The following is a 23413-nucleotide window of genomic DNA, read 5'->3' as shown; positions in this document are numbered from 1 at the left end:
AATAAAGACTAAAAAAAATGAATAGAATAATAACCAATAATTCTAGTTATTACCATATTTATTGCCCAACTTGATCGTTTTTGTAATAGATGGGATCTCGAGAAGAGAGAAACTTACTTACGACAAAATATGTTATTGTGTTAGTATTTTTATTTTTGGTTAGAGTCTTTGTTTGGAGAAAAATTTCGGTCGGAGAAGTTTTGTTGGGAGAAAGCTTTTCTATAGGGTAGCCAGACCAACAATTCTCACAAAGGATGTGCATTGAGAATTGTACTTATGTGAGGTCCAGTGGAACGAGGAGTTCGTTCCCTCGTGAGATTGATAACCATCTAATTAGTAGGACTGTTTACATGTCTTGTTCGTTAACTTTTCTAAAACAAATAATAGAATAATTACACTAAATTCATTTGAATCATAAAAAAAAAAAAAGTCGAACTTGACTAAACTCAATCATACATTATCCTGTATTCTAAGGGGAAAAAAAAAAAAAAAGAGAACAAATAATTCGTTTGCCTGGTACAGTTGGATCCCGTGAGGAGTATACTTTTACCGCTTCCTCCTTTGACGATTTAAGGTTTAAAAACATTCAAAGCTTCAACGGTCAACATTCAAATACTATTACTTAAAAAGAGAAAAATGGAAAACCTATTCCTCCCCCTACATCTTGAATTTCCTTTCTTTCTTATTCAATTCTTTCCCACTTCTCATACTTTGAACGCCGCGTGTGAAGGCCTCAAACTTGTAGTTTGGACAACAAATTTTGGTATATAAACTCCATCTCCTTCCTCCTATTTTTTCCACAACCAAAAAAACCAACACCAACAAAACCAAAAGAAACAACTTCTCTAGTTTTCTGAATTTTCGTCTTTAACCTATAACTTCTGTTGTGTGAGTGAACTAGCTTGTACCAATGGTTTTAGGCTGGGGAAGGAGGAGAACCGGCCACCGTGCGGTGAAAAACCAGCCGGGGGACCTCGACATGGAAGCCCTGATCCCGAACCATTTCCTCTGCCCGATATCGCTTGACTTGATGAAGGATCCGGTCACATTGTCATCCGGAATAACCTATGATAGACAGAGCATCGACATGTGGCTCGAAGGCGGGAACTTCACTTGCCCTGTGACAAATCAGGTGTTGAGAAGCTTTGATCAGATTCCCAACCATAGTCTCAGAAAAATGATTCAAGAATGGTGCACCGAAAACAAGCGCTATGGAATTGAACGTGTTCCAACGCCGCGAGTTCCCGTCATGCCAATTGAGGTCTCCGAGATTCTTTTCAGTTTAGCGGGCTCAGCTCGACGTTTGGATCACCAAGGGTGCGTCGAATGTGTGCGCAGAATCAAGAAATGGGCGGCTGAGAGCGAGCGAAACAAGCGCTGTATATTGGAGAATGGGGCTGCATCTGTACTCGCTGCAGCCTTTGATTCTTTCGCAAGCGATTGCGAAAGGAGAAATGCAATTGTGTGTGAAGAATTACTGTCTGCGCTGAGTTGGATGCTTCCGGCTTTCGATGAAGAGTCACACACACACTTGGGATCCAAGGCATCGTTGCATTGCATGGTTTGGTTTCTCAAGGAAAGCGATGATCTTTCGGTGAAGCAAAACTCCATTCTAGCATTGAAAGAGCTTCTTTCTTGCGATGATCGCACCAAACATGTTGAAGCGTTGGCGGAGATTGGTGGGGTGAATGACATTCTTTTCGAGCTCATCAGAGAGAAAATTTCACCGGCGATTACCAAGGCATCTCTGATGGTAGTTTGGTACTTGGTTTCATCATCTTCTTCCGCCGGTGAAAATATCAAGCTAGCATTTTTGAAGATGGGATTGGTTTCGGTATTGCTGGAAATGCTTGTGGACTCGGACAGGGGCGTAAGCGAGAGGGCATTGGCGGTTATCGACAGTCTTTGTGATTGCAAAGAAGGGAGGGAAAAGGCGTATGCTGATGCGCTAACTATACCAGTTTTAGTGAAGAAAATTTTGAGAATATCGGAAATGGCAACTGAGTATTCGATTTCAGCGATTTGGAAGCTGTGTAAATGTGCAAGCAGGCAAGAAGAAAGAGTGCTGGTTGAGGCCCTTCAAGTCGGTACATTTCAGAAGCTCTTGTTGGTTTTACAGGTTCGTTGCGGGGATGATCACACGAAGGAGAAGACGAACGAGCTTCTGAAGCTCTTGAATCCTTACAGAGCTGGATTGGAATGCATAGAGTCCGTCGATTTTAAGAGTATTAGAAGGTCGTTTTGATGAACGTTTTCAAAAGAAAACATACATATTCTTTGTGTTAATTAGTTCTTAGTTTTAGTTCCATCAATTGATGAGCTTTTCAAATGGTAAACATTGATTAATTTATTCTCCAAATTTGTTAACGCAATGCTGCCAGTTGAATTGGAAAGTAAAACAGAGTTTCAATCTCTTCTTTTCACATGTCACAGTATTATATCAATGATTATTGTTTCTGAAACACATGCTGGTTAGCCCTTTTGAAAGGACTTTTGTAATATCGAAATACTAAAGAGACTCTTAAAGTAGGACACTCCATAGATTCTCTGCTACCTCACAATTTAACTGTATTTCCGTTCCAACATTGTAAAACTTAAGTAAAAAAACATGGGATGATAGAGAGTCCCATTTTTAAAAGTCTCCTTAGCATTTATCTCTTTAATAAATAAATATTACAATTCTACATTGAGAAGTTCAAGTGCTTACCGGAGAAACACTTCTCCACAAAAGTGCTTATACGACCCAGAAATGTTAATACGTTTTTGGCCACATATTTTTCGATTGCCAAAAACACTTTTATAGCCATTTTAAAATCCGTTTAAAACATGTGTTATTCATTTAAGATGTTATATCAGCGGGTCATGTTTATATCAATTTAAGTCACCTCTTGTACAAAAAAGAAACTCGAAACACATCCCTTTTGTGTGTCTAGTTGTTGGCGCCGACTGATGAAGCTGATTTTTTATGCACCTGTTTAAACTAAACCAAAACTCGTTTGGATATTAAGGACATGGTTTCATACCTACCAAAAGAAAGAAGATTGCAACACTTTCTATGATGTGAGTTGGGAACGACAAGGATGTCAATGATGTACTGCACATTTGTAATGTGTTTTCAATCTTTTCAACTTGTAGGCTGTTAGTGTTTTAGCCTTTCCTCTCCCCCGAGTGGGAATTCTGCACATGATACAGTCCGTCCTCCTCCCCATGCAACACATTCTTAAAGACATGAAGAGCTCACAAAATCTCGCTAAATATATTATTTTCTTAGTTAACATAAATCTCGTAAAAGATATCATTTGCTCAGTAAATATACTAAATAATAAAAAATTGGAGCAAAATAGTTGCCAAAGAAAACATTATCAAGCAGCAGACATATCTGTAAAAAAATTATGATTATTTAATAAGATGAAGTATTATAAGTCATTGGAAAGCTGATGGTACGGCGAAAATGATACAAAATAGTCTTTGTGAGGGTTTTGATAAAAACCTTGAATTATAGTGAAGTGTTTGTGAAAAACAAAATTGGTGGTTATTCACAAGATCTTTTGCATAAGTAAAATGTTATAAACTTATAAGCCTATGCATAATACAATGTCCTCCATTAATTTTGAATGTTGTGCAAATTTTAAATCAAATCTTAATTGTTAAATTGGTCAGAATAAAATATCGTATCGATTAAGTATTGACAACCATCATAGAATGACGATATAGCAATTATAGTGATTAACCCAACAAATTTGGCCAATTTTCAAGAAATTAAAGCGTGTTTCATGGGTCAATGCAGCCTCTGTGTGACAACCAAGTCTACGTACGTTGGAAGACCTCGTTTGAACATTTCAATTGAATTATTTGACTTCTCTGCCACGAAGTGTAAACGAAACTTGCAGCATAACATACGCCGACGAAACAATGACCTTGCCGAAATGCATCTGATGGTTCCATCAACGAAATTTAAAAATTCTAACTGAGCTAGACGGGGCACCGCCTGTTCCTACTGCCCCGTCATGCTCACGAATCGAGGGAGATTAGAATTCATATACTCAAACAAACGATCAATGCCATAGTTTTCATGTAATGTGGAAAACAAAGTATATTTCAGCTACACGAACAATGTATCAACATACTAGACGGCTACAAATTACACAAACAAATTCAAGACATTACAGTATTACTAAAAGCAGCATCGGTTTCTCATTTATGATGAAAAAAATATTAACTCGGTTGTTTCCACTGCCAACGAAGGGCCTATATCCGAAAACCTACTTGTCCTTGTACCTCTTCTCCACTTCCTCCAAGTTCTGAATATCCTTGTACAATTTACAGATGCGAAATAGACACCTGCGCCCAAAATTTGTAGATTGCTATCAAATGACAAGACATATATCAGAGGCCTTAAGTTTACCTTCTTCCTTTTCTCTTTTATGAATTAAAAACAAAAAGAAGTGGGCATTTCATATCTGGCCGACGTACCAGTAAAGCAGACATGCTGAAGCACAAAGAACTACATTCCCTTGAGCCTTGTACATCTGCATGGCATATTATTCGCAACAGAGGAAATGAGTCAAGAACAATTGAATATACCATGGATATAGAAAGAACTTGATTTTTGTATCTCTTCATTGGCAGAGGGCTAAATATGCAATCACTAGACTAGGCTGATCAGCTCTTTTGTCACCTAACCGAATCAAATATGATAAGACTAAACTACGTGCATCAAGTTAAAGTTCAAATAACTTTCCAATTTCCATGCATGAATGGTTCAAAGACAATGCACGAATGGTACCAATTTCCCTAATAAACAAAGAAATCCCCAAATTCCATCTTCTAAACCTGAAAAAAGAAGGATGATGAACTTGGCTTTCAAACCTTTGTATCTTGATACCTAGAAATCCAAAACAATGGCGAGTGTCGTTTTAGAAGCGAGCATTATGATGAGAAATTGTCAAACACTCATTTGCATGGACATATCTATTCTCAATCTCTCTAAGACATCCCAAAGCTGAATGTGCAACAACTTGCAACGCAAGAATTGGACCACATATCGAATTTTTCATGAAATGTACAGCCCAAATGTAGAGATATCTCGTACTAGAATATTTCCAAAAGCATAACCCCTTCTTCCCCCCTCATCCACAAATTCCCACAAACAAAGAAAGTCCAACAAATGATAAAGAAGCAGGATTCAAGATACCATCCTATTCCAAAACAACCTAACAATTTAATTCCCAACATATGTGTATTCGGAGGACTAATTTAAGAAACAGATATGCATTATTGAGCATTTTGATTTTGAGTAAAACTAAGCAAGAATATGTGATGATCTCGAAGGTCCCTAAATTAAAATGCTGTTAATTATAATAAAGCTGCCAAGCAGCATTAGTGAATGGGGAGATCAAAATGTAATTTTCCTTTTTGTTACAAGATTTCTACTTCAATAAGTTAATTTAGCTGGTTGATCAAGTTCAAGACCAGAAGGCATCATCTGATCAATTTGATCAAATATTGGAACTTTAAAAGCAATGAAAACCACGGAGAGAGAGAGAGAGAGAGAGAGAGTAATGGGAAACTGACCGATTTCTCATAGCGGTCACGCTCAGAGGCGGTGCAGATATCAGAGGTGCAGGCCAACCGGTGCTCATTCTTCCAGTATATATCTACACACAAACAAACGAAACAATTGCAAAATCAAACATCAAAGGGAACCCATTGTTACCAAAAATCAAACAAAAAAAAAGAAGATAAATTGGGAAATCCAAAGCTATATAATGCCCTGAACGAGAAATTCGAAACCCCATTTCAATTGAGAGGCCAGATCGCAGAAATAATTACAAATAAGGACAATATCAGTGTGATTGGAGCGGAAACGGGAACGAAATCGAGAAAGGAAACGAACCCAGGAGCTGAAATCCGGCGAAGGGGACGATGAAGAGGGCGGGTTGGAGGATTAGAGAGACCAGCGACACGAATCGATTCTTCAACAGCTTGGGCGCCGGAATGGTTAGGAGGAAGGCCAACGCCGCCTCTGCCGCCACGACGTACGTCAATATCATCCACTGCAACGCCATCTTCGCCTCCAATTCCTCTGCTTTTGCTTGCTTCGCTGTTACTTGCTCTACTCCTCCTTCTGATTTTGCAGCTGCCTTAAGGCTTAAAAGGCTTAATCACCAAGTAAAGCATATAAGAAAGGAAGAAAAGTATCTCTCTCCGATATGATTTGGTTTGGTTTGGTTTGGTCTGGTTTGTATCTCATCAGATCGGTTGGGTTGGCCCAAAACCAACATCGTTTGGGCCACAGCCATTAAGCAATTATACGGTCCACTCAAAGCCCAAGCTATGTTTTCAACTATAAATGGGCCTGAGGCTCAAATTTGCAGTAAATCGAGAATGTAGTCTTGTCTTTTGTTTGTGATGGTGTGCTATTTCTCATAGAGGTGATCAAGGAACATTAAAAGTAGATTGGTTGATATAAAATTTAAAGGTAAAGGCCTATGAAATCTTAATTAGTCATTCAAGTGATAAAGAGAACAAGACTCTATAAACTTGTCATGCAAATTATATAGTAAATCAATCTTATTGTTTTAATTGAGTTGTGTATCATATAACATAGTTACATAAAAATAACTGCAATTCGTTTTCTATTAGATGTGTACGTTTCCTACTTATCGTATGCAGAATGCACTTGCAATGACGGATTTAGATTTTTTTTTGGGGGGTGGGGGTCCTCGATGTGCAAGGTTTTTTAGATAGAAATAGCACACAAAAGCGTTCAAACTTTTTCCAATAAGGCACTTCATCGGGTACTTGGTTGCAAGCCATGATGCGCACCTGTCAATTGTCGAGTGTTGTTGAGACTTCTTGCCTAGTTTTGTCGACTCTTTCTATGTGTGATGTCGAATATACATTTCATCAAATAGTTAGTTGGCACAAAAAAATCTCATACTGGTTCGGATCATTCTCGGAGGACCTTCACAAACTTGTTTCATAGGCTTCATTAGGTCTCGGAACCACACTGGTCTCTATGTGGATGCGCTCATGCTCACTTGTATTAGATGGTACGTAAACAAATATATCAATATTGTTACTAAATAGTAAAATACTATTTCTTATGTGTGTATGGAGAAGTCTAGAAACGAATTAATTAATATAGTATCAACTATCAAGCACATGGCCATTTCCTTTTGTTAAGACAAAAAATATTTTCTTAACCATTCAGCTTTTAACCTACACATAAGAAAATAGAGGTGCAACATTGCTGTCTTGCTCACACGAGAAAAAAAAGAAGAAAGAAAGATAAAAGATAAAGATGTTGTAGGCATAATTTAATAAACAATTATGGAGGCAATAGAAAGAGGAGTGCGGCAATAGTAGAGAGAAAGAGAAATATATGTAATTGTGGATGTGTATTATTCCATTACAGTGCACATTTATTTATAGTAGGAGGGAAGGTTAATTCCTTACCCTTTTAAAATTGAGTAATGTTATTCATACCATATTTTTATACCATATTTTTATATCATCTTAAGTGACATCTGATGTGGACAACCACATCATTTGAAAAATTTGCAAAACCCAAGGAAAGGAATAAGAAAGACTCATCGTATACCACAATCATCATTTAATTAACTAGTTTTTCTTAATTATTAGTTTATTAAATAATGAACTAAATTAAAAAAAAAAATCTGATTAATTCAAATGATATGGTTGTCCACATCAAATGTCACCTAAGATGGTATGAAAATATGGTACAAAAACATGGTATGAATAACATTACTCTTTAGAATTACAACTCTAATAAAATTCATTATAAAATCTATTTGCTTTCAAAATAATCAACTGAAAGCAACAAGCCTAAATATATGCACATTCCTCATGTATAACAATAACCATGTTGTAGCATAGTTTGGGCCCACTACTTAGTGCACTAAGTATGTAAGAGGGGATCCCCTATCCTATAGAAGTGACTCCTCACCTTATATTAGAGAGACGAAACCCTAGCCTCTCTACTATTTCAAATGCAATAGACATTTATGTACATTGTAACCCACATTAATTTACGTAGTGAAATTGGAACTGCACCAATGTTAACGTAGCTCCAATCCAAGGTGAACAACGATACTTCTTTGTATTCTTTGTATTTGTGTGATTTAAGGTCAGATCTAAATTGGTTCAAAATTCAACCGATCAGTTTTGTGCATCAACAACTAATATGGTACAAAGTTTCGAACAAAATACTCGGCATCCATACTTTATAAATGAAAGTTAGACAAACGCTTATTCATACAGTGCAAGTAAAATAGACCAATGAGATTAATAATTATACCAAATCTTGCGTCAGTCCAATGAGGTCAGCCATCCATGCTCATATTAACTAAAGAGAAAAACAAAGAGAAACATTAGTTAAAGACTAAGAACAGTTATTGTTTGTGATGTTGTGCTATTTCTTATAGAGGTGATAAGTGAACATTAAAATTTTAAAAGTACATTCGTTGATATAAACTTAAAGGTAGAGGATTATGAAATCTTAATTAGTCACCGAAGTGATAAAGATAATGAGACTCTATAAACTTGTCATGCAAACTACATAGCAAATCATTCCTATTGTTTTAATTGAGTTGCTTATCAAATAGCATAGGAAATAAAATTAATTAACGATAATGTTATTTAGACACATAGAATAACTGCAACGCACTCTTTATTTAGATGTGTTTGTACCATACTTAGGGTCTCCGTATTTAGATCTCGTATAAATACTCGGGGGACTCAAATGTAATTATGTAATAAATGAATGGGCAAATATGTAATAAGTGAGGAGCCTTTATTCTATAAAAGGACCCCTCACTCTCCTCATTAAGGGAGGCCAATTCTTAGGCCATGGGAAGAGCTCTCTCACCCTCAGAAGCTTTCACCCTTTCATCATCTCACAAACAGAGAAATACAATATCAGTGTGGACGTAGCCCAAACATTGGGGTGAACCACGATACATCTTGTGTTCTTTACTTTCTTGCAGATTCACAATCGGATTTACGTTGTTCCAAGACCCCTCCGGTTTTGTGCATCAACATTTGGCGCCGTCTGTGGGAAATCGACACAAAAAACTATGTCGGTTCTCTTTCACTTTTTCATCAAATTTCACCACTGTCTACCGTGGATCTGCAAAACCAAGATAGCCCATCTCTTTCTCGCTCCAACCCCACATTCATTGGGAAATTCTCTCCCACCGTGCAAGCAAAGCAGCTTTCACTTTTTTATTGTGCTCTTTTCTTTGGGCCTCTTTCTCTCTCTCTCTCTCTCTCTCTCTCTCTCTCTCTCTTGTTTCTAGGGTTGGGTGCTTTTTAGTCATTGAGATCTGCATCAAGATGGGTAACTCCCAAGGCACCTTCACCGACTACAGAGAGCCGCCCAATGCCCCTTCTCTTCATCTTCCTCTCTACACTTCCTCCTCATTAGCCACAGATCACCACTACTATGACTACAATGACCACAGAATCAAAACCCTTGTGAAGGAAATGTTTAGGGAGTTTGGCTTGTCCTGCTTTCTCCCACATTTCCAGAAACAGATCAACCAGTAGTCTGTCTTGTCTACGCTCTCAAGTCATCGGTGCCGCTGCAGCTAAGGCTGTCTTGTCTACACTTGGAGGTGCCAAAGAATGAGTCCGCGCAGCTAAGGCTGTCTTGTCTACACTCTCAAGTCATCGGTGCTGCTGCAGAATTTGATTCTCCTTTCGGAGACGAAGACTTACGTACGCCGATCACACTACCTCTGGACGCTCTATTCTCTATATTAAAAACTTCATCGTCAAAAACGTCCTTCCCGTTTACGGGAATACTCACACTTGTGACAGCTTCGTCGGAAACCGAATGACAAAAATGGTGGGAGAAGCAGTCAAGTACTTGAAGAAATGCTTAGGGGTTGGAACAGATGATGCACTCTTGCTGTGCGGCTAAGGCACCACTTTAGCAATCAAAATGCTCCAAGAAATGATGGGGATTGCCGTGCCATCAACCCTAAGAGATAAAATACTGGGTAGTGATTTAATAGGCATGGAAGAGAGGTGGTTGGTTTTCGTCGGCCCTTACGAGCACCACTCGAACCTCCTCTTGTGGCGACAAAGCTTAGCTCAAGTGATCGAGATCGGTTTAGACGGGGATGGCTTGTTGGACATGGAGGCTCTTAGACTACAACTCTTGTCGTACAAGTACGCCAACCGCCCCATTTTTAGATTCCTTCTCGGCTTGTAGCAATGTGATTGGGATTTATTTGGATACACGAGCAATCGCTCGACTTCTTCATCAATATGGCAGCTTTGCATGCTTCGATTTCGCAGCAAGATCGAACTCTCTCTCTCTCCACGGTTTGATTTCGCCAAATCTCTCTGCCGCACACTGCCGTCATCAGAGAACCCAATTCCCGCCCCATGGCCAGCCCTAGTACCTCGACAAATTGCATGGAAGCTAGTGCATATCAAAGATGCTCTGTATGCTGCAGACCCTACTGGATGAGATCAATGACCCATCCCCTACATCTTCTTTGCAGGGTGGTAGCCATGTGAAATCATTTTCTGAGAAAGCGAAAGTGGAATAAAGGAAAAAGAGGAAAGAAGAAAGCACTTGGATAAGTATACTGACCTTTTACAGCTGGAGTACACCAGCTGGTTTTTAGATCTCGTGCTGTATACTGACCTTTCATCATGCATGTTCCCATTTTGAAAAACCCACCCGGAGAACATGCAAAAGTATCAAAGTATGAAAGATCATGCCTGTTGACCAAACCTGCCTTCACGTGAAGGTTTCCTCCAACAGCTGGACCGCTGAGGTTGATGTGAAGGGAGAAATCTTGCTGTCGCCAAGTCCTAGTAGTTTTTTTTTTTAATGATGTGATTTATTTTTCTTATCTTTCGGAGACATCTGTATAAACCCTATCATGGTTACAATGGTATTTTCCAAAGTTTCGGGCAGCTAACTTGGAGTTTCCAGAGGGTGTGGCTCATGCCCGAATTCTAGCTGAAGCTTCTTCCACAAACCATTCAACGTTTGCCTGCTTTTATTTTTTTAGAGTTTGCAGGACTCGGGCAGACTTGGAGTGGGGAACGTCTGTGTTTATGAGGTATTCTTGGTTTTATGATCAAGCCTTCCAAGATGCCTTTAGAGAATATGCTAATCCCTTTTGCAGGGAGAAATTTAACAGTTGTATTCAACCACGGGACTTAGCTTGGGAAGTCCGTAGCGATCGTTATGAATGCGGGTTGGAGGTTTATCATCCCAACTTTTGTAGTAGGTAATTCGGCTTTAAACAAGCCATTCCAATCCCATTATTTGACTATATTCATTGTGGCACCTATTATCGCCTCCAATCTCCTCAAGAAGTCATTTTCTGAGCTACCCGACATAGCCTTGAGGTTATGAGCAATGTTGCCTGAAAGCCTTTAGCCCTTAATTTCAAATACACCTCGAATTTCTCTACTTGGTGGGAAGCTAAATGGATCAAGAAGTATGGAGATAATTTCTGCAAGCTCATGACCGTCTCTTCAACCAACTCTCTCTCAAATCTTAACCTAGCTCGGGCGAACTTGAGAATTGGAAGGAAATGGTTAGTCAAAAGAACCAGCTTCTACTGATAGGTGCTTTTTCTTCCCTTAATTTATATTTTATGAAAATCTTGTGAATCCGTCTTTCTTTAGCTCTTTATTCATTTTTTTTCTTTAACATTTGTAGCTCAAGGGAATACTGAAACGGCGAACATTGGGTCAGATGAAGAATATGTTGATGCATTGATCATTCAGGAAGCTATCGCTGAGGCTAAGAGGTGAGAGGCTGGAGAAGGTGGGGATATCTCTGAGCTATCTGGAGACTCGGAGGCTGAAGGAGAGCCCGAAAAGAACATTCGAGCACCTAAGCGGGCACAGACAGTTGTGGTAGAAACTTCTGATTTTGAGTCTGAGAAACAGCCTAAACCCAAGTGGGCAACCCCAACCAGGAAGAATACAAAAGCTCAGACTTCCAAGTCTTCAAAAGCTGCCTTTGCTTCAAAGTCACATAATGTTGTTATTCCTGTAGCGGGTAGGCAGAAACAGAAAGCCTCTAGTAAGTACTCCTCACTTCAAGTTTCCGTTTATAATTTCCGTCTGAAAGCTAACAATTTTATTTTACTTTCATTTCAAGACCCTAGGTATCTAAGAAGCCTTCTTTTGTTTCAAGGGATGAGTCATTGGGCATAGAAATGCAACGGAACGCCGAAGAACATCAAAATGCTGCCTTTAAAGAGTTAGAGGTATAGACTGCTTCTTTGATTTTTTTTTTCCTTTTCTTTTCTTAATTCTCTACCTGACTATCTGCAAAGGATCTTCAGGCTAAAAAGATCTCACTACCCGAGGCTTCTTCTCATTCATCCCAATTAAGGCAAGCTCCTCCATTTCGAGCAAAATCCATTCCTTTGGAGGTGACTCCCATTTCTCAGTTTGATCGTTCAACTGTGAAAATGATGCACTATGATGAGGATGACAGTAACCCAGTAAGTGCCTACCTTTAATACTTTCATACTAAGAATTTTTTTTCTTAGTACTCATCATCTTGTACTCTTCCCAGCCTTCTCCAGTACAGAAACCCCATCAAACACCAGTTTCCACTTTCGGGGAGCTTATAGTCCTTGAGATTCATGTGGTTTTAGAGGTAACTAACCTACATGCCTCTCGAGCAGCTCCTACTGATGCACCTGAAGCCTCTAAAGTCCCTGCTCCTCAACCTTAGGTTCCCTCTCAGGTACATCATAACTTTAGACCTTCTGCTTTTCTTCTTCATAAGTTAATTACTAACTTTGGCCCCCACTTCTGTTATTTGTAGGTTTCTGTTGAAGGTTCGAGCACTGTCTCTCCTTCCTTGGTAAGCCATGACAGTCCCCCCAGCAATCAGAGGAAGTAACTCCCCATTCATCTCCTTCCAAGGTTCCGGCTTAACTCAGGTAGATTTACCTTGTCTTATTCTGACTCGTAAATTTTCCTTTTAACACGTCTGTCTTGTTTGCAATAGGGTTTTGGAGAAAGTTCGGGAAAATCTCCACCGCGCATAGTGCGTAAGAGAGATTTTTCTCGCCCCCCTCCTAGTTCTAGTATCACATGAATCTTTGTCCCTGAGCCTGTGAGTAAGCGAGCCAAGACTTCTACAACAGCTACTTTCATTCATGCTCCTGCAATCATTCCTACTCATTTAGTTGAGGCTGCCCCTACTTCTACGGTTGAAGGTGCGAAAAGTGCACATTCTGCTTCTTCAGCATCATCTTTGCTCGACCTGGTAAAGAAATTCGGGCAAATCAAAACTAAGCTGCAATCACCTCCAACATCCTCTAAGTCTCATTCTTTTTAAAATGATCGTCAAATCTTCAAGGATTGGATGAAACGGGACTTCATAGCTTCTTTCAGCCTTAAGATTCTCCATGACGCGAATAAGGCCTTTATTGAGCTTTACCAAGCTCAGTTGTTGTCCCAGGCTTAGTAAAAGTCTTTCTGAGTTTATTCGAGAATTTGCGGGCATTAAGGGATCATCATCAGAAGGCGGAGCGGGCGTCCAATAGAGTGAAATGCTTTTAGGAAAAACATGTGAAGAGTACAGCCGCGCTCCGGCAGTTGGTGGAAGAAGGGTTAGTGATGGAAAAAAGGATTACAGTGGTTGGTCCTGAAATCCAGCGCTTGGAGGAACAATTGTCTTTACTCAAAGCTGAGAAAGTGACCCTCACCAACCACCTCTCCCAAAAAGTAGAAGAGATGGAGAAGATTTCGCAAGAGGTTGAGGATTCCAAAACCCAACTTGCGAACAGCAACATGTATTTAGGAGAACCAGGCCGAATTTTTACCATCATGCAAATTTACTTTTCTAGAATAGTTGCTCTGGCTGAAGATGTAAAGTTGTTGGACTAAGATTTATGTAATCCCTTCATGAAATGAAATCTTCTTCTATTTAACTTTCTAGACTTTTAATAGTAGAAATCTCTCTCCAAATTTACCCGATCTTGTTAAGAAAAACTTTTGAACATTTTGGACACGCCTTTTAGTTGAAAATCCCATCCCAATGACTACAATTATTATAACTTTTAGAGAAGCCTCATGTTTTTAACCGTTGGATCAAAATCCAACGGTTCATATGCTTTGCTTAGGAGGCTCAGCCCCCTAAGCTTAGGAGAGGGTCCAAATCCCTTTATATGTATATCAAACATGCATTTGTTTTATCTACGTATGTGGCATTGAGGTCAGTTGTCCAACCAAATCTCGCGTCAGTCCAATGACTTGAGCTAATTAAACAACTCGCTGTTGAAAGCTTGCACATAATACATACATACGTCATCAACTTTTGATTTGTATTTTGTGGAAGGAGAGAAACTGAGAGAAAGATTAGTTAAAGACTAAGAGAAAGATTAATTAAGGATCAAAATAAGCTATTACACTTGCATAATCCAAAGTAACTTTTTTCCCCGATTGAGTTTCCTTTCAAGATCCGGTGTTGTATATATGGATAGAAACTTTCTCAGTTTCATTACAGGATCTACCTTTCAAAAATTACTATAAGGGAAAGCATTTATATTCGAGTCCTTATTGTTACAACCACCCCCAAATAATTGTAGTATTTGTTATTTCCACCCCCCCACTGCCACGTGGCAGTCATCTAAACCACTTCTCTTTTCCCTCTCTCTGTCCCCCACCCCCGAGACCTCTTCCTTCTCCTTCGTCTCTCTCCCTCGTAGCTCTCACTCTCTCCCTCTCTCTCTCAGCTCTCCCGTACCTCTCTCCCTCAAACTCTCGCATATCTCTCTTCCTGTGGACTCACTAGGACCGAGTCACCATCGAAGAGAGGCTCGCAACGAGCCCAGGACCTCTCTGCCCGCGAGTTTGACAGCACGGAGCAAAGCTCCGGTGAACCCCCCTCTCTCTTTTTCCGTTAGGTAAGTCGAATCTCTCATTCTTGTTGTTAGATTGTTGCTTGGTTGTGATTTAGAAGCTTGAACCTTCCATTTTTACGTAGGTTTTGCCTTGGAATCGTTCCAGGGTGAGCACACCCATTTTTCCGGCGAACCGTGGACGTTGGGAGCTTTTTCCGGTCACCTCTAACTGAGTCACGGTCTTTGGAAGGTAGAAACATCTCTCTCTCTCCTTGTTCTTCATGTTTGTACCTAGATCGGAGCTCGAAGCTCTCGTTTTCAAGTGACCGGAGCTGTAGCAGCTCCGGCCTTCTCTCTCGGCAAACCAAGGCCAGCCGGCCTTCCCATTTCTTTCCCTCGGGCCTTAAGCCCATTAAACCCCAAACTTTTTTCTTTTATTAGCTTACTGTTTTTATTTTTTTTAAACCCAAAAAAGGGCCTTGGGTCGGTGGTTTTTAAAAAGGGCTTAAAACCCTGTTTTTCTTTATTTATTTTTATTAAGGCCTTAAGGCTTTGTGATTTTGTGCCCGTGTGTGTGTGTGTATTTTGAGGTGTGTGTGTGTGTGTGTGTGTGTTTATGCATGCACATGCATGTGTGTGTGTGTTTGTAATGTGTGTGTATGTTTGGGCTTAAGCCCAAACCTCAATTCTGACCCTAATACTATTTTAACCCAAAACCCGAGGTTCCTAAAATTAGGGGTGGGCAAACGGGTATAGGAACCGCGGGTCGGGCCGGGTAATGCGGGTACGGGCAGGTTCCTAATTTTTAAAAAGCAAAACGGGGCGGGCCGGGCCGGGTCTTTGAAGTTTTAGGTTCGGGCCGGTTCCATAAGTGTAGAAAAACGGGTACCCGACCGGCCCGTTTGTAACATTTTTCCATTCCTCTCCTATTTTCTTGCACCTTCTCGAAGACTCTCCGCTCCTCCTCAGTCCTCCCTTTCGGATCTGTGATTCTCAGTCTCCTCCCTTTCGATCTCTCTCTCTATCCCCGAACCTCCTTCTTCGTCTTCTTCTTCTTAATCCCAGGGACCAGACTTACAGAACCCAGCCACCTCTCCTCTCGATTTAACTACCCATCTTCTCGATTTGTCACCTCTCATTCGCCGTCTCGAGTGCGTCGTCCCCTCCCCTCATCGAGGAGGACGGGATTCAGATCCTGCAGGTTTACTCCAAGGAGATCAGCAATCTACTCGCTACTGCTTCCTCCATCCCCATAAACTACTCTGTCTCCATCATCTCTCTCTATAGAGCTCTGATCCTCTGCGGCCATGGCTACAGTCCTCGACTCCGTCGTCGTTCCCCGATCCTTCCATCTCCCTTCTTCAACCGCGCTCTCTCGGATCGCAGCTCTCTCGTCGCTCTATTCCTTGTCCGCCGGCGCTCTGTTGCCACGCTACAGAGGCCTCAAGGTTGGATGAGCTCTCCGAACTTGTTCCGTCGGATCGTTGAGTTACGGTCCCGCTTCCGGACAAGCGAACCGCCGTGGTGAACTCGTCGTCTGCGAGGCTCAGGACACCGTCGTCGAAGGTCAGTCTCCTAATCTCTCCCTTCCAGTCATGATTTCAATTATTTTTTTTATTTCAAAGTTTTTATTTATTTAAGTGTTCATACTTTGTGTTTGGTTGTCTGGAAAATTGACTGTAAAATTCTCCTTCAGTTTCTTAGCAATCAACAGAAGATTTGATTTTTGTGTAAAGATTGTTGTAATCTGTGTTCAATCTGTGCAATCTGTGCAGCTGCTGTGTTCAATTAGGCATACTTCCATTATCTCTCTCTTGACAATTAGGCATATTAACATTTTGATTGAATTATTATATTTCTCTTGACAATCTTCCAGATTGAATAATTATAATGTGAACATATTGGGCGTTGGATGTCATTTTGATGTTATTCATTTTCTTACAGATTCAATGAGGAATGATGTTGGATGTTTGATGTCACTGCAGATGTTAATGTGGATGTTATTCATTTTCTTACAGATTCATTTTCTTTGCCCTTTCCGTTTCCTCTAAGTTGTGAGAAAACCACATGGGTTGGTTTTTCGGGTGTTTGAAATTAAAGTCTTTTCGGGAGAGAAATATAATTCATAGTGAAGTGCAGGTAAAGTAAACTGTTAGTGAGATACCCATATGGTGAATTTGTGCAAAATATGCACAAATGCAGTGTCACTGTGATTGTGCAGTTGCAAATTGCAATCTGAGCAGTTTGCAATCTGTGCTGTTAAAAAAAAAAAAAAAAAAGGGTACCCGTGGACCCGGCCCGAATCGGCCCGTTTCAACCGGGCCGGGTAATGTCCGGTTCCTATACAAGAAAATCCAATCCCCGCCCCGTCCCGGCCCGTTTCGGGTAATGTCAGGTTCCTACAAACTTAGGTTCGGCCCGGCTCGGCCCGGCCCGTGCCCAGCCCTACCTAAAATCCTTTAAAACCCTAAACCCATTCAATCCCAAATCCCCTATTTTATTTAATTCAAACCCAATCTTTTAGAAAATTCTTTTATTTATTTATTACATTTTTGTGCTTAGGTAAAGTTGTTATTAAGGAAATTCGTAATCCTGATTCGTGCAATTCTTCTGCTAAGGAATATTTGTGAGTGGACCCCTTCTAAAATTTCATGATTTGATAATTTAATTGCATAAATGATTAGCATTCCTACGAATTTATGATTTGATTTATGTGAAGCCTGTTGATTTAATATATTGATTTTCGTCTCGTGTTTTGGTGAGGAATTAATTGTTAGCCTATATTGAGTTATATTATGATATATCGTATTTTCTATAAAAACTATGAACTGGTAGACTATCCGATGGATGACGATAGGATGCTAGAACATGTTTTAGAAACCCCTCTTTATAGTATAGACGATGGATGACTTTATACTATGAAGTGGTTATTTATGAGAGGCGTAACTATTTGTGCGTACCTAGTAGACACTATGCCGCCTGGGGCGAGGAACTGGTGTTGGCATTTAGGCCGGGAGAAATAATCCCTAGCTACGGGCTGAGGGACATGGAGCAGGTATTGGGCCGAGAGTTGGTAATCTCTGGCTACGGGCGCAGAGACCACGGAGCAGGCATTGGGCCGGGAGTTTATTTATTCAGTGATCTTTCTAGCAGCACACCGCGTTTACGAGACGATTTATGATACGTTTACTGTTTTGATTTCCGCGATGCATTTCTGCGATATGGCTTTTGAGATATTTGGTATGCTAGGATTTTATTAAATCCATCACTTATTATGCTAGTAGTTTTCATTATTAAACTGTGGGGGTTAGTATCTTGATAACTGTTTTATTATTATTATATATATGAACTTGGTCCACTCACCTTTGTTTTGCGCCCCCATTCAGGACTTAGGATCAAGGCATCTAATCCCGGCGTCAAGACACTTCCGCAGTAGCATCTTTGAATCCTCTTGATGTAGGACCCACTTCTTTATTCATTCAATTTTATCTTAATTCTTTTTAGTGATTAGATTTAGTTGTATGCTCTAAACACGTTCCTAAATTGTTAATTCATTGTATTTTAAATTCATAACCCTTATTTATTTCTTATTCTTAGCTTTTGTATCAATTAATGGCTTTCGTCACCCTTGGGTGTCGGCCAGCACGTGTCTATCTTGGTATTCGGAGAATATCAGGGTAGGGGCGTATCACTTATTAATCACACAGTCGCAGACTCCCCACCGATATTACCTTCCTTCTCATGGCCAGGCAGCCATGGCTGTCTTCACCACCATCTTCCATCCCCACTTTTAACCAAATCCGTTACCATCGTCTACTATAAATCCATCACTGTTTCTAAGGCTCCACTGTATTTTCTAACAAACGATCCGTAGGCTTTTATTCCTCGTCATAACCATAAGCACTTGTTAAGAAAAAAATTTAACAAAATATTCTACACTAGTCATGTGTTTTATGAAAGTTTACAATCACTTATTTAATGCTTAGAAATACATGCTATTCCGATAAAAAGGCTGGAAACTAATGAACAAAGCAATGACATCAGTTATTTACCCAATCTTTCGTCACTGGATGCCCATATCCATTAAATACTAAGAATAAATATTACTATCTAATAGTTTATTGTATCAAAACAGATAAATATATATATATATATATATATATATATATATATATATATATATATAAGCAACATGATCAGAAAAAGAAAAAAAAAAGACCATAAATAGGATAGCTGGCTTATAAATAGTTTACCGTATGCTCTCATATGATCATAAAAAATACAAAAAAAAAGAATTATTATTGGGCATCCAATGACCAATGACTTGAGCTAATTAAACAACTCGTTGTTGAAAGCTTGCACATAATACATATATACCCCGTCAACTCTTGATTTGTATTTTGTGGAAGGAGAGAAACTGAGAGAAAGATTATTTAAAGACTAAGAGAAAGATTAATTAAAGACCAAAATAAGCTATTACACTTGCATAATCCAAAGTAACTTTTTTCCCCGATCGAGTTTCCTTTCAAGATCCGGTGTTGTATATATGGATAGAAACTTTCTAAGTTTCACTACAGGATCTACGTTTCAAAAATTACTAGAAGGGAAAGCATCTATATTCGAGTCCTTATTAATCACACGGTCGCAGACTTACTGGTGTGATAATTATGTTGACACTCAAATTAACCCTCTTTTTATCAATTGTAGCAAAGTATGTAAGTAGGGATCGTTCTAAACCGGGGATTAGGAGGGATTGCAAAATCACTTGAAAACAGACTCAAATACGTAAAAACAAGTTTAAAACACTAAACTAAACTCAAAGAATGCAAAACTAAACTTTAAAACACCAAAACAAACCAAAAGACTCAAAACAGCCCAAAAACACTCAAAACTGCCTTAAAACCACAATCTGGGCAGTTTTGAACACTAGACTCAATCTTGGACGAAAATTGGTTTTATCTTGACCTAAGACACTTAAAAACATAAACTAAAGTGATTTCTAACTACTATGACTCAACTAAGTAAATGGGGATTGATTTTGGACGAATTTAACTTTTAAAACAAAAACTTTAAAAACAAACTTTAATGAAAACGATTTTGATGAAATAGAATGGGGAAAGGCTAGTTAGAGGGTTCCTTCTCCACACATGAAACCTATGCATACGACTCGATCTCCAATTATTCTTTCAACGAACCATGAATGACAATGCCCCAAATTAACTAGATTGACCAATTAACTCTTAGATTTCCCTAGATTCATTGAATTGAATGGGATACGCATTACAACCAAATTATTCTTATCAAGGACCCTAAATATGGAATACGCATGATAGAGACACATATCAAAGATCATTAAGTTCAATAGAAATCATAAGCATTGACGAGGCATTCATAACTATGGGATTCGCATGTTACTCTTGCCTAGGATTCACTTAACACAATCGTGACTAGCGACTTTTACTACTTATGAATATAAGTTAATAACGATTAGGTGAAATTCCCTTATACTCTAGCATCAAATTCATGCATGCAAACTAAGTGTCGACCCTCAATCAACATACATAAACATGTTATCAATCAAATAGATAAGTAAACCACATTCACGATTCATGAAATCATAATTGGAAGAAATCAAGTCATATAAAACATATGATCATGGCTTTGAATTCCCCTCTAACTATAAAGAAATTAGTTCCTCATGTTCGCAAATACACAAAGACAAATAAATTTAAACATTGACATAAAGATAGAAAACACCTAGAAACGCTCCACAATCCAAGCTCCTTGAATGGCATGCACGGCTCCAAGTTGTCTTCCTTCTTCTCCTTGCAAACTCACGGCACAAGAGGTATGAATGGGTGAATGGTGTAGTGAAAATCTGGTAGAGGGTGGTGAATGAAAGGGTGCGGCAAGGCCTTGTATTTATAGGCTGAAAATCCCATCTCCTAGGTAGCCAAGGACAAGGTTTTAAAAGCCTAAGTTGCATAGGATAATAACATACAATCCTATAAGGAAAACAAGTCAAAAACCCAAAGGGATTGGGAGATAAGGTGCGGCACAAAGAGTGTGAAAAGATAAGGCTTCTAGAAATCTGAAATTCCAAGGGAATTAAGGTATAGGGTGCGGCACTTATCTAGGAAGGGATAGGGCTTCTAGAAATCCCATTTTAAGCATCCTAATCTAATTAGAAACCCTCCTAAGTGGCTGAAATGTGGATAGTTTAGGATAAGGATAAGATAGGATAGAATAAGATAGGATAAGATAAGCTAAGATAAGGTTATGGATGAGGTTTTGGATAAGATCCTTCTCTTGAGCTGATTCTTTGACTTTACTCTTCTTCTTCACATAGGAAACCTTGCTTGAGTCGGAAACTTCATTCGTCTAGGAATCCATTTTCAATTAGGACTCCTACATTGATTAGGAATCCTTCTTCATTTAGGAATCCTTCATGTAAGCTCTTTCCTACTTCAACTAGGAAACTTGGTATCTTCAATTCTTCAACTTTGAAACGCCTTCCAAGCTTCGTCAATTCCTCAAATTCGTCCATCCCTTGTGCTTCATGTGCATGAACTCCATTCTAGCCCAATTTTGCTCCAAAATGCTCCAAATTGCATCCTTTTGCTCACTTTGTCTCTAAAACCTGAAAACACATGAAAATAGCTTAAAAGACTAACTTAACTAAGAAAACACAACATAAATGCATAAGAACTAACTAATTAAGGCGCATAAATATGCTCCTATCACTTACCTTCCTTCTCATGGCCAGGCAGCCATGGCTGTCTTCACCACCATCTTCCATCCCCACTTTTAACCAAATCCGTTACCATCGTCTACTATAAATCCACCACTGTTTCTAAAGCTCCACTGTATTTTTTAACAAGCGATCCCTAGGCTTTTATTCCTCGTCATAACCATAAGCACTTGTTAAGAAAAATTTTAACAAAATATTCTACACTAGCCATGTGTTTTATGAAAGTTTACAATCACTTATTTAATGCTTAGAAATACATGCTATTCCGATAAAAAAGGCTGGAAACTAATGAACAAAGCAATGACATCAGTTATTTACCAAATCTTTCGTCATTGGATGCCCATATCAATTAAATACTAAGAATAAATATTACTATCTAATAGTTTATTGTATCAAAACAGATAAAAAAATATATATATAAGCAACATGATCAGAAAAATAAAAAAAAAAGACCATAAATAGGATAGCTGGCTTATAAATAGTTTACCGTATGCTCTCATATGATCATAAAAAATACAAAAAAAAAAGAATTATTATTGGGCATCCAATGACCAATGACTTGAGCTAATTAAACAACTCGTTGTTGAAAGCTTGCACATAATACATATATACCCCGTCAACTTTTGATTTGTATTTTGTGGAAAGAGAGAAACTGAGAGAAAGATTAGTTAAAGACTAAGAGAAAGATTAATTAAAGACCAAAAGAAGCTATTACACTTGCATAATCCAAAGTAACTTTTTTCCCCGATCGAGTTTCCTTTCAAGATCCGGTGTTGTATATATGGATGGAAACTTTCTAAGTTTCACAACAGGATCTACGTTTCAAAAATTACTAGAAGGGAAAGCATCTATATTCGAGTCCTTATTAATCACACGGTCGCGGACTCCCCACCGATATTACCTTCCTTCTCATGGCCAGGCAGCCATGGCTGTCTTCACCACCATCTTCCATTCCCACTTTTAACCAAGTCTGTTACCATCGTCTACTATAAATCCATCACTATTTCTAAGGCTCCACTGTATTTTCTAACAAGCGATCCCTACGCTTTTATTCCTCGTCATAACCATAACCACTTGTTAAGAAAAATTTTAACAAAAAATTCTACACTAGCCATGTGTTTTATGAAAGTTGACAATCACTTATTTAATGCTTAGAAATACATGCTATTCCGATAAACAAGGCTGGAAACTAATGAACAAAGCAATGACATCAGTTATTTACCCAATCTTTCGTCACTGGATGCCCATATCAATTAAATACTAAGAATAAATGTTACTCTCTAATAGTTTATTGTATCGAAACAGATAAAAAAAAATTATATAAGCAACATGATCAGAAAAAAAAGAAGAAGAAGACCATAAATAGTATAGCTGGCTTGTAAATAGTTTACCGTATGCTCTCATATGATCATAAAAAATTTAAAAATAAAAAAAAGAGAATTATTATTGGTATTTCAAATTCTCGTTATGCACTCCAAATTTTTATATTTAAAAAAAATACACACTTGTGAGAAATGCACAAGGAAAATTTTGGAATGTTAATAAAATTTCTTTTAAAAATATACATAATTTGAATCATTAGTGTGGACACAATATGTGAACATAGAAAAAAAATACCTATATACTAAAGCATCATCTAACTTATGTAAACAACAAAAAAATAGGAAAACTGCAGCTGGTAGCAATTTGCTTTTATAAATAGAACTAATATAGGTGGCTGAGGGTTCGGAGAAGAGTAGATGAGAGAATTAAGAGGGATGGAAGAGAGAAAGATTTCATATCCCAATTAACATGG

The 23413-nt window shown here is 38.7% G+C and overlaps 2 protein-coding genes and 1 long non-coding RNA gene across 4 annotated transcripts; 2 read left to right on the top strand and 1 right to left on the bottom strand.

The window, feature by feature from the left end:
- Window positions 1–736: 736 nt before the first annotated feature.
- Window positions 737–2399, top strand: LOC126598581 (U-box domain-containing protein 21-like). The gene has a single exon (XM_050264949.1). It carries the CDS (start codon window positions 911–913, stop codon window positions 2243–2245), a length of 1335 nt encoding a protein of 444 aa, XP_050120906.1. The 5' UTR covers window positions 737–910; the 3' UTR covers window positions 2246–2399.
- Window positions 2400–4040: 1641 nt separating this feature from the next.
- LOC126600789 (uncharacterized) lies at window positions 4041–6180 on the bottom strand. Of its 2 annotated transcripts, XM_050267442.1 has the most exons (4): window positions 5897–6170; window positions 5575–5657; window positions 4474–4529; window positions 4041–4341 (listed from the first exon to the last, which is right to left on the bottom strand). In XM_050267442.1, the coding sequence occupies exons 1-4, from the start codon at window positions 6066–6068 to the stop codon at window positions 4263–4265; spliced, it is 390 nt and encodes a 129-aa protein (XP_050123399.1). In that variant the 5' UTR covers window positions 6069–6170; the 3' UTR covers window positions 4041–4262. The 2 variants fall into 2 exon arrangements, with proteins under 2 accessions (XP_050123399.1, XP_050123400.1); XM_050267443.1 differs by lacking the exons at window positions 4041–4341; window positions 4474–4529 and adding an exon at window positions 4621–4885 and having other exon boundaries at window positions 5897–6180.
- Window positions 6181–16094: 9914 nt separating this feature from the next.
- Window positions 16095–16859, top strand: LOC126598855 (uncharacterized). The gene is made up of 2 exons (XR_007614994.1): window positions 16095–16433; window positions 16744–16859. It is a non-coding gene; the product is annotated as an uncharacterized LOC126598855 (long non-coding RNA).
- The last annotated feature ends 6554 nt before the right edge of the window (window positions 16860–23413 follow it).

The sequence above is a fragment of the Malus sylvestris genome, chromosome 14 (assembly GCF_916048215.2).
Source record: "Malus sylvestris chromosome 14, drMalSylv7.2, whole genome shotgun sequence".
Lineage (NCBI taxonomy): Eukaryota > Viridiplantae > Streptophyta > Magnoliopsida > Rosales > Rosaceae > Malus > Malus sylvestris.
This window is presented reverse-complemented; position numbering and strand designations above follow the sequence as displayed.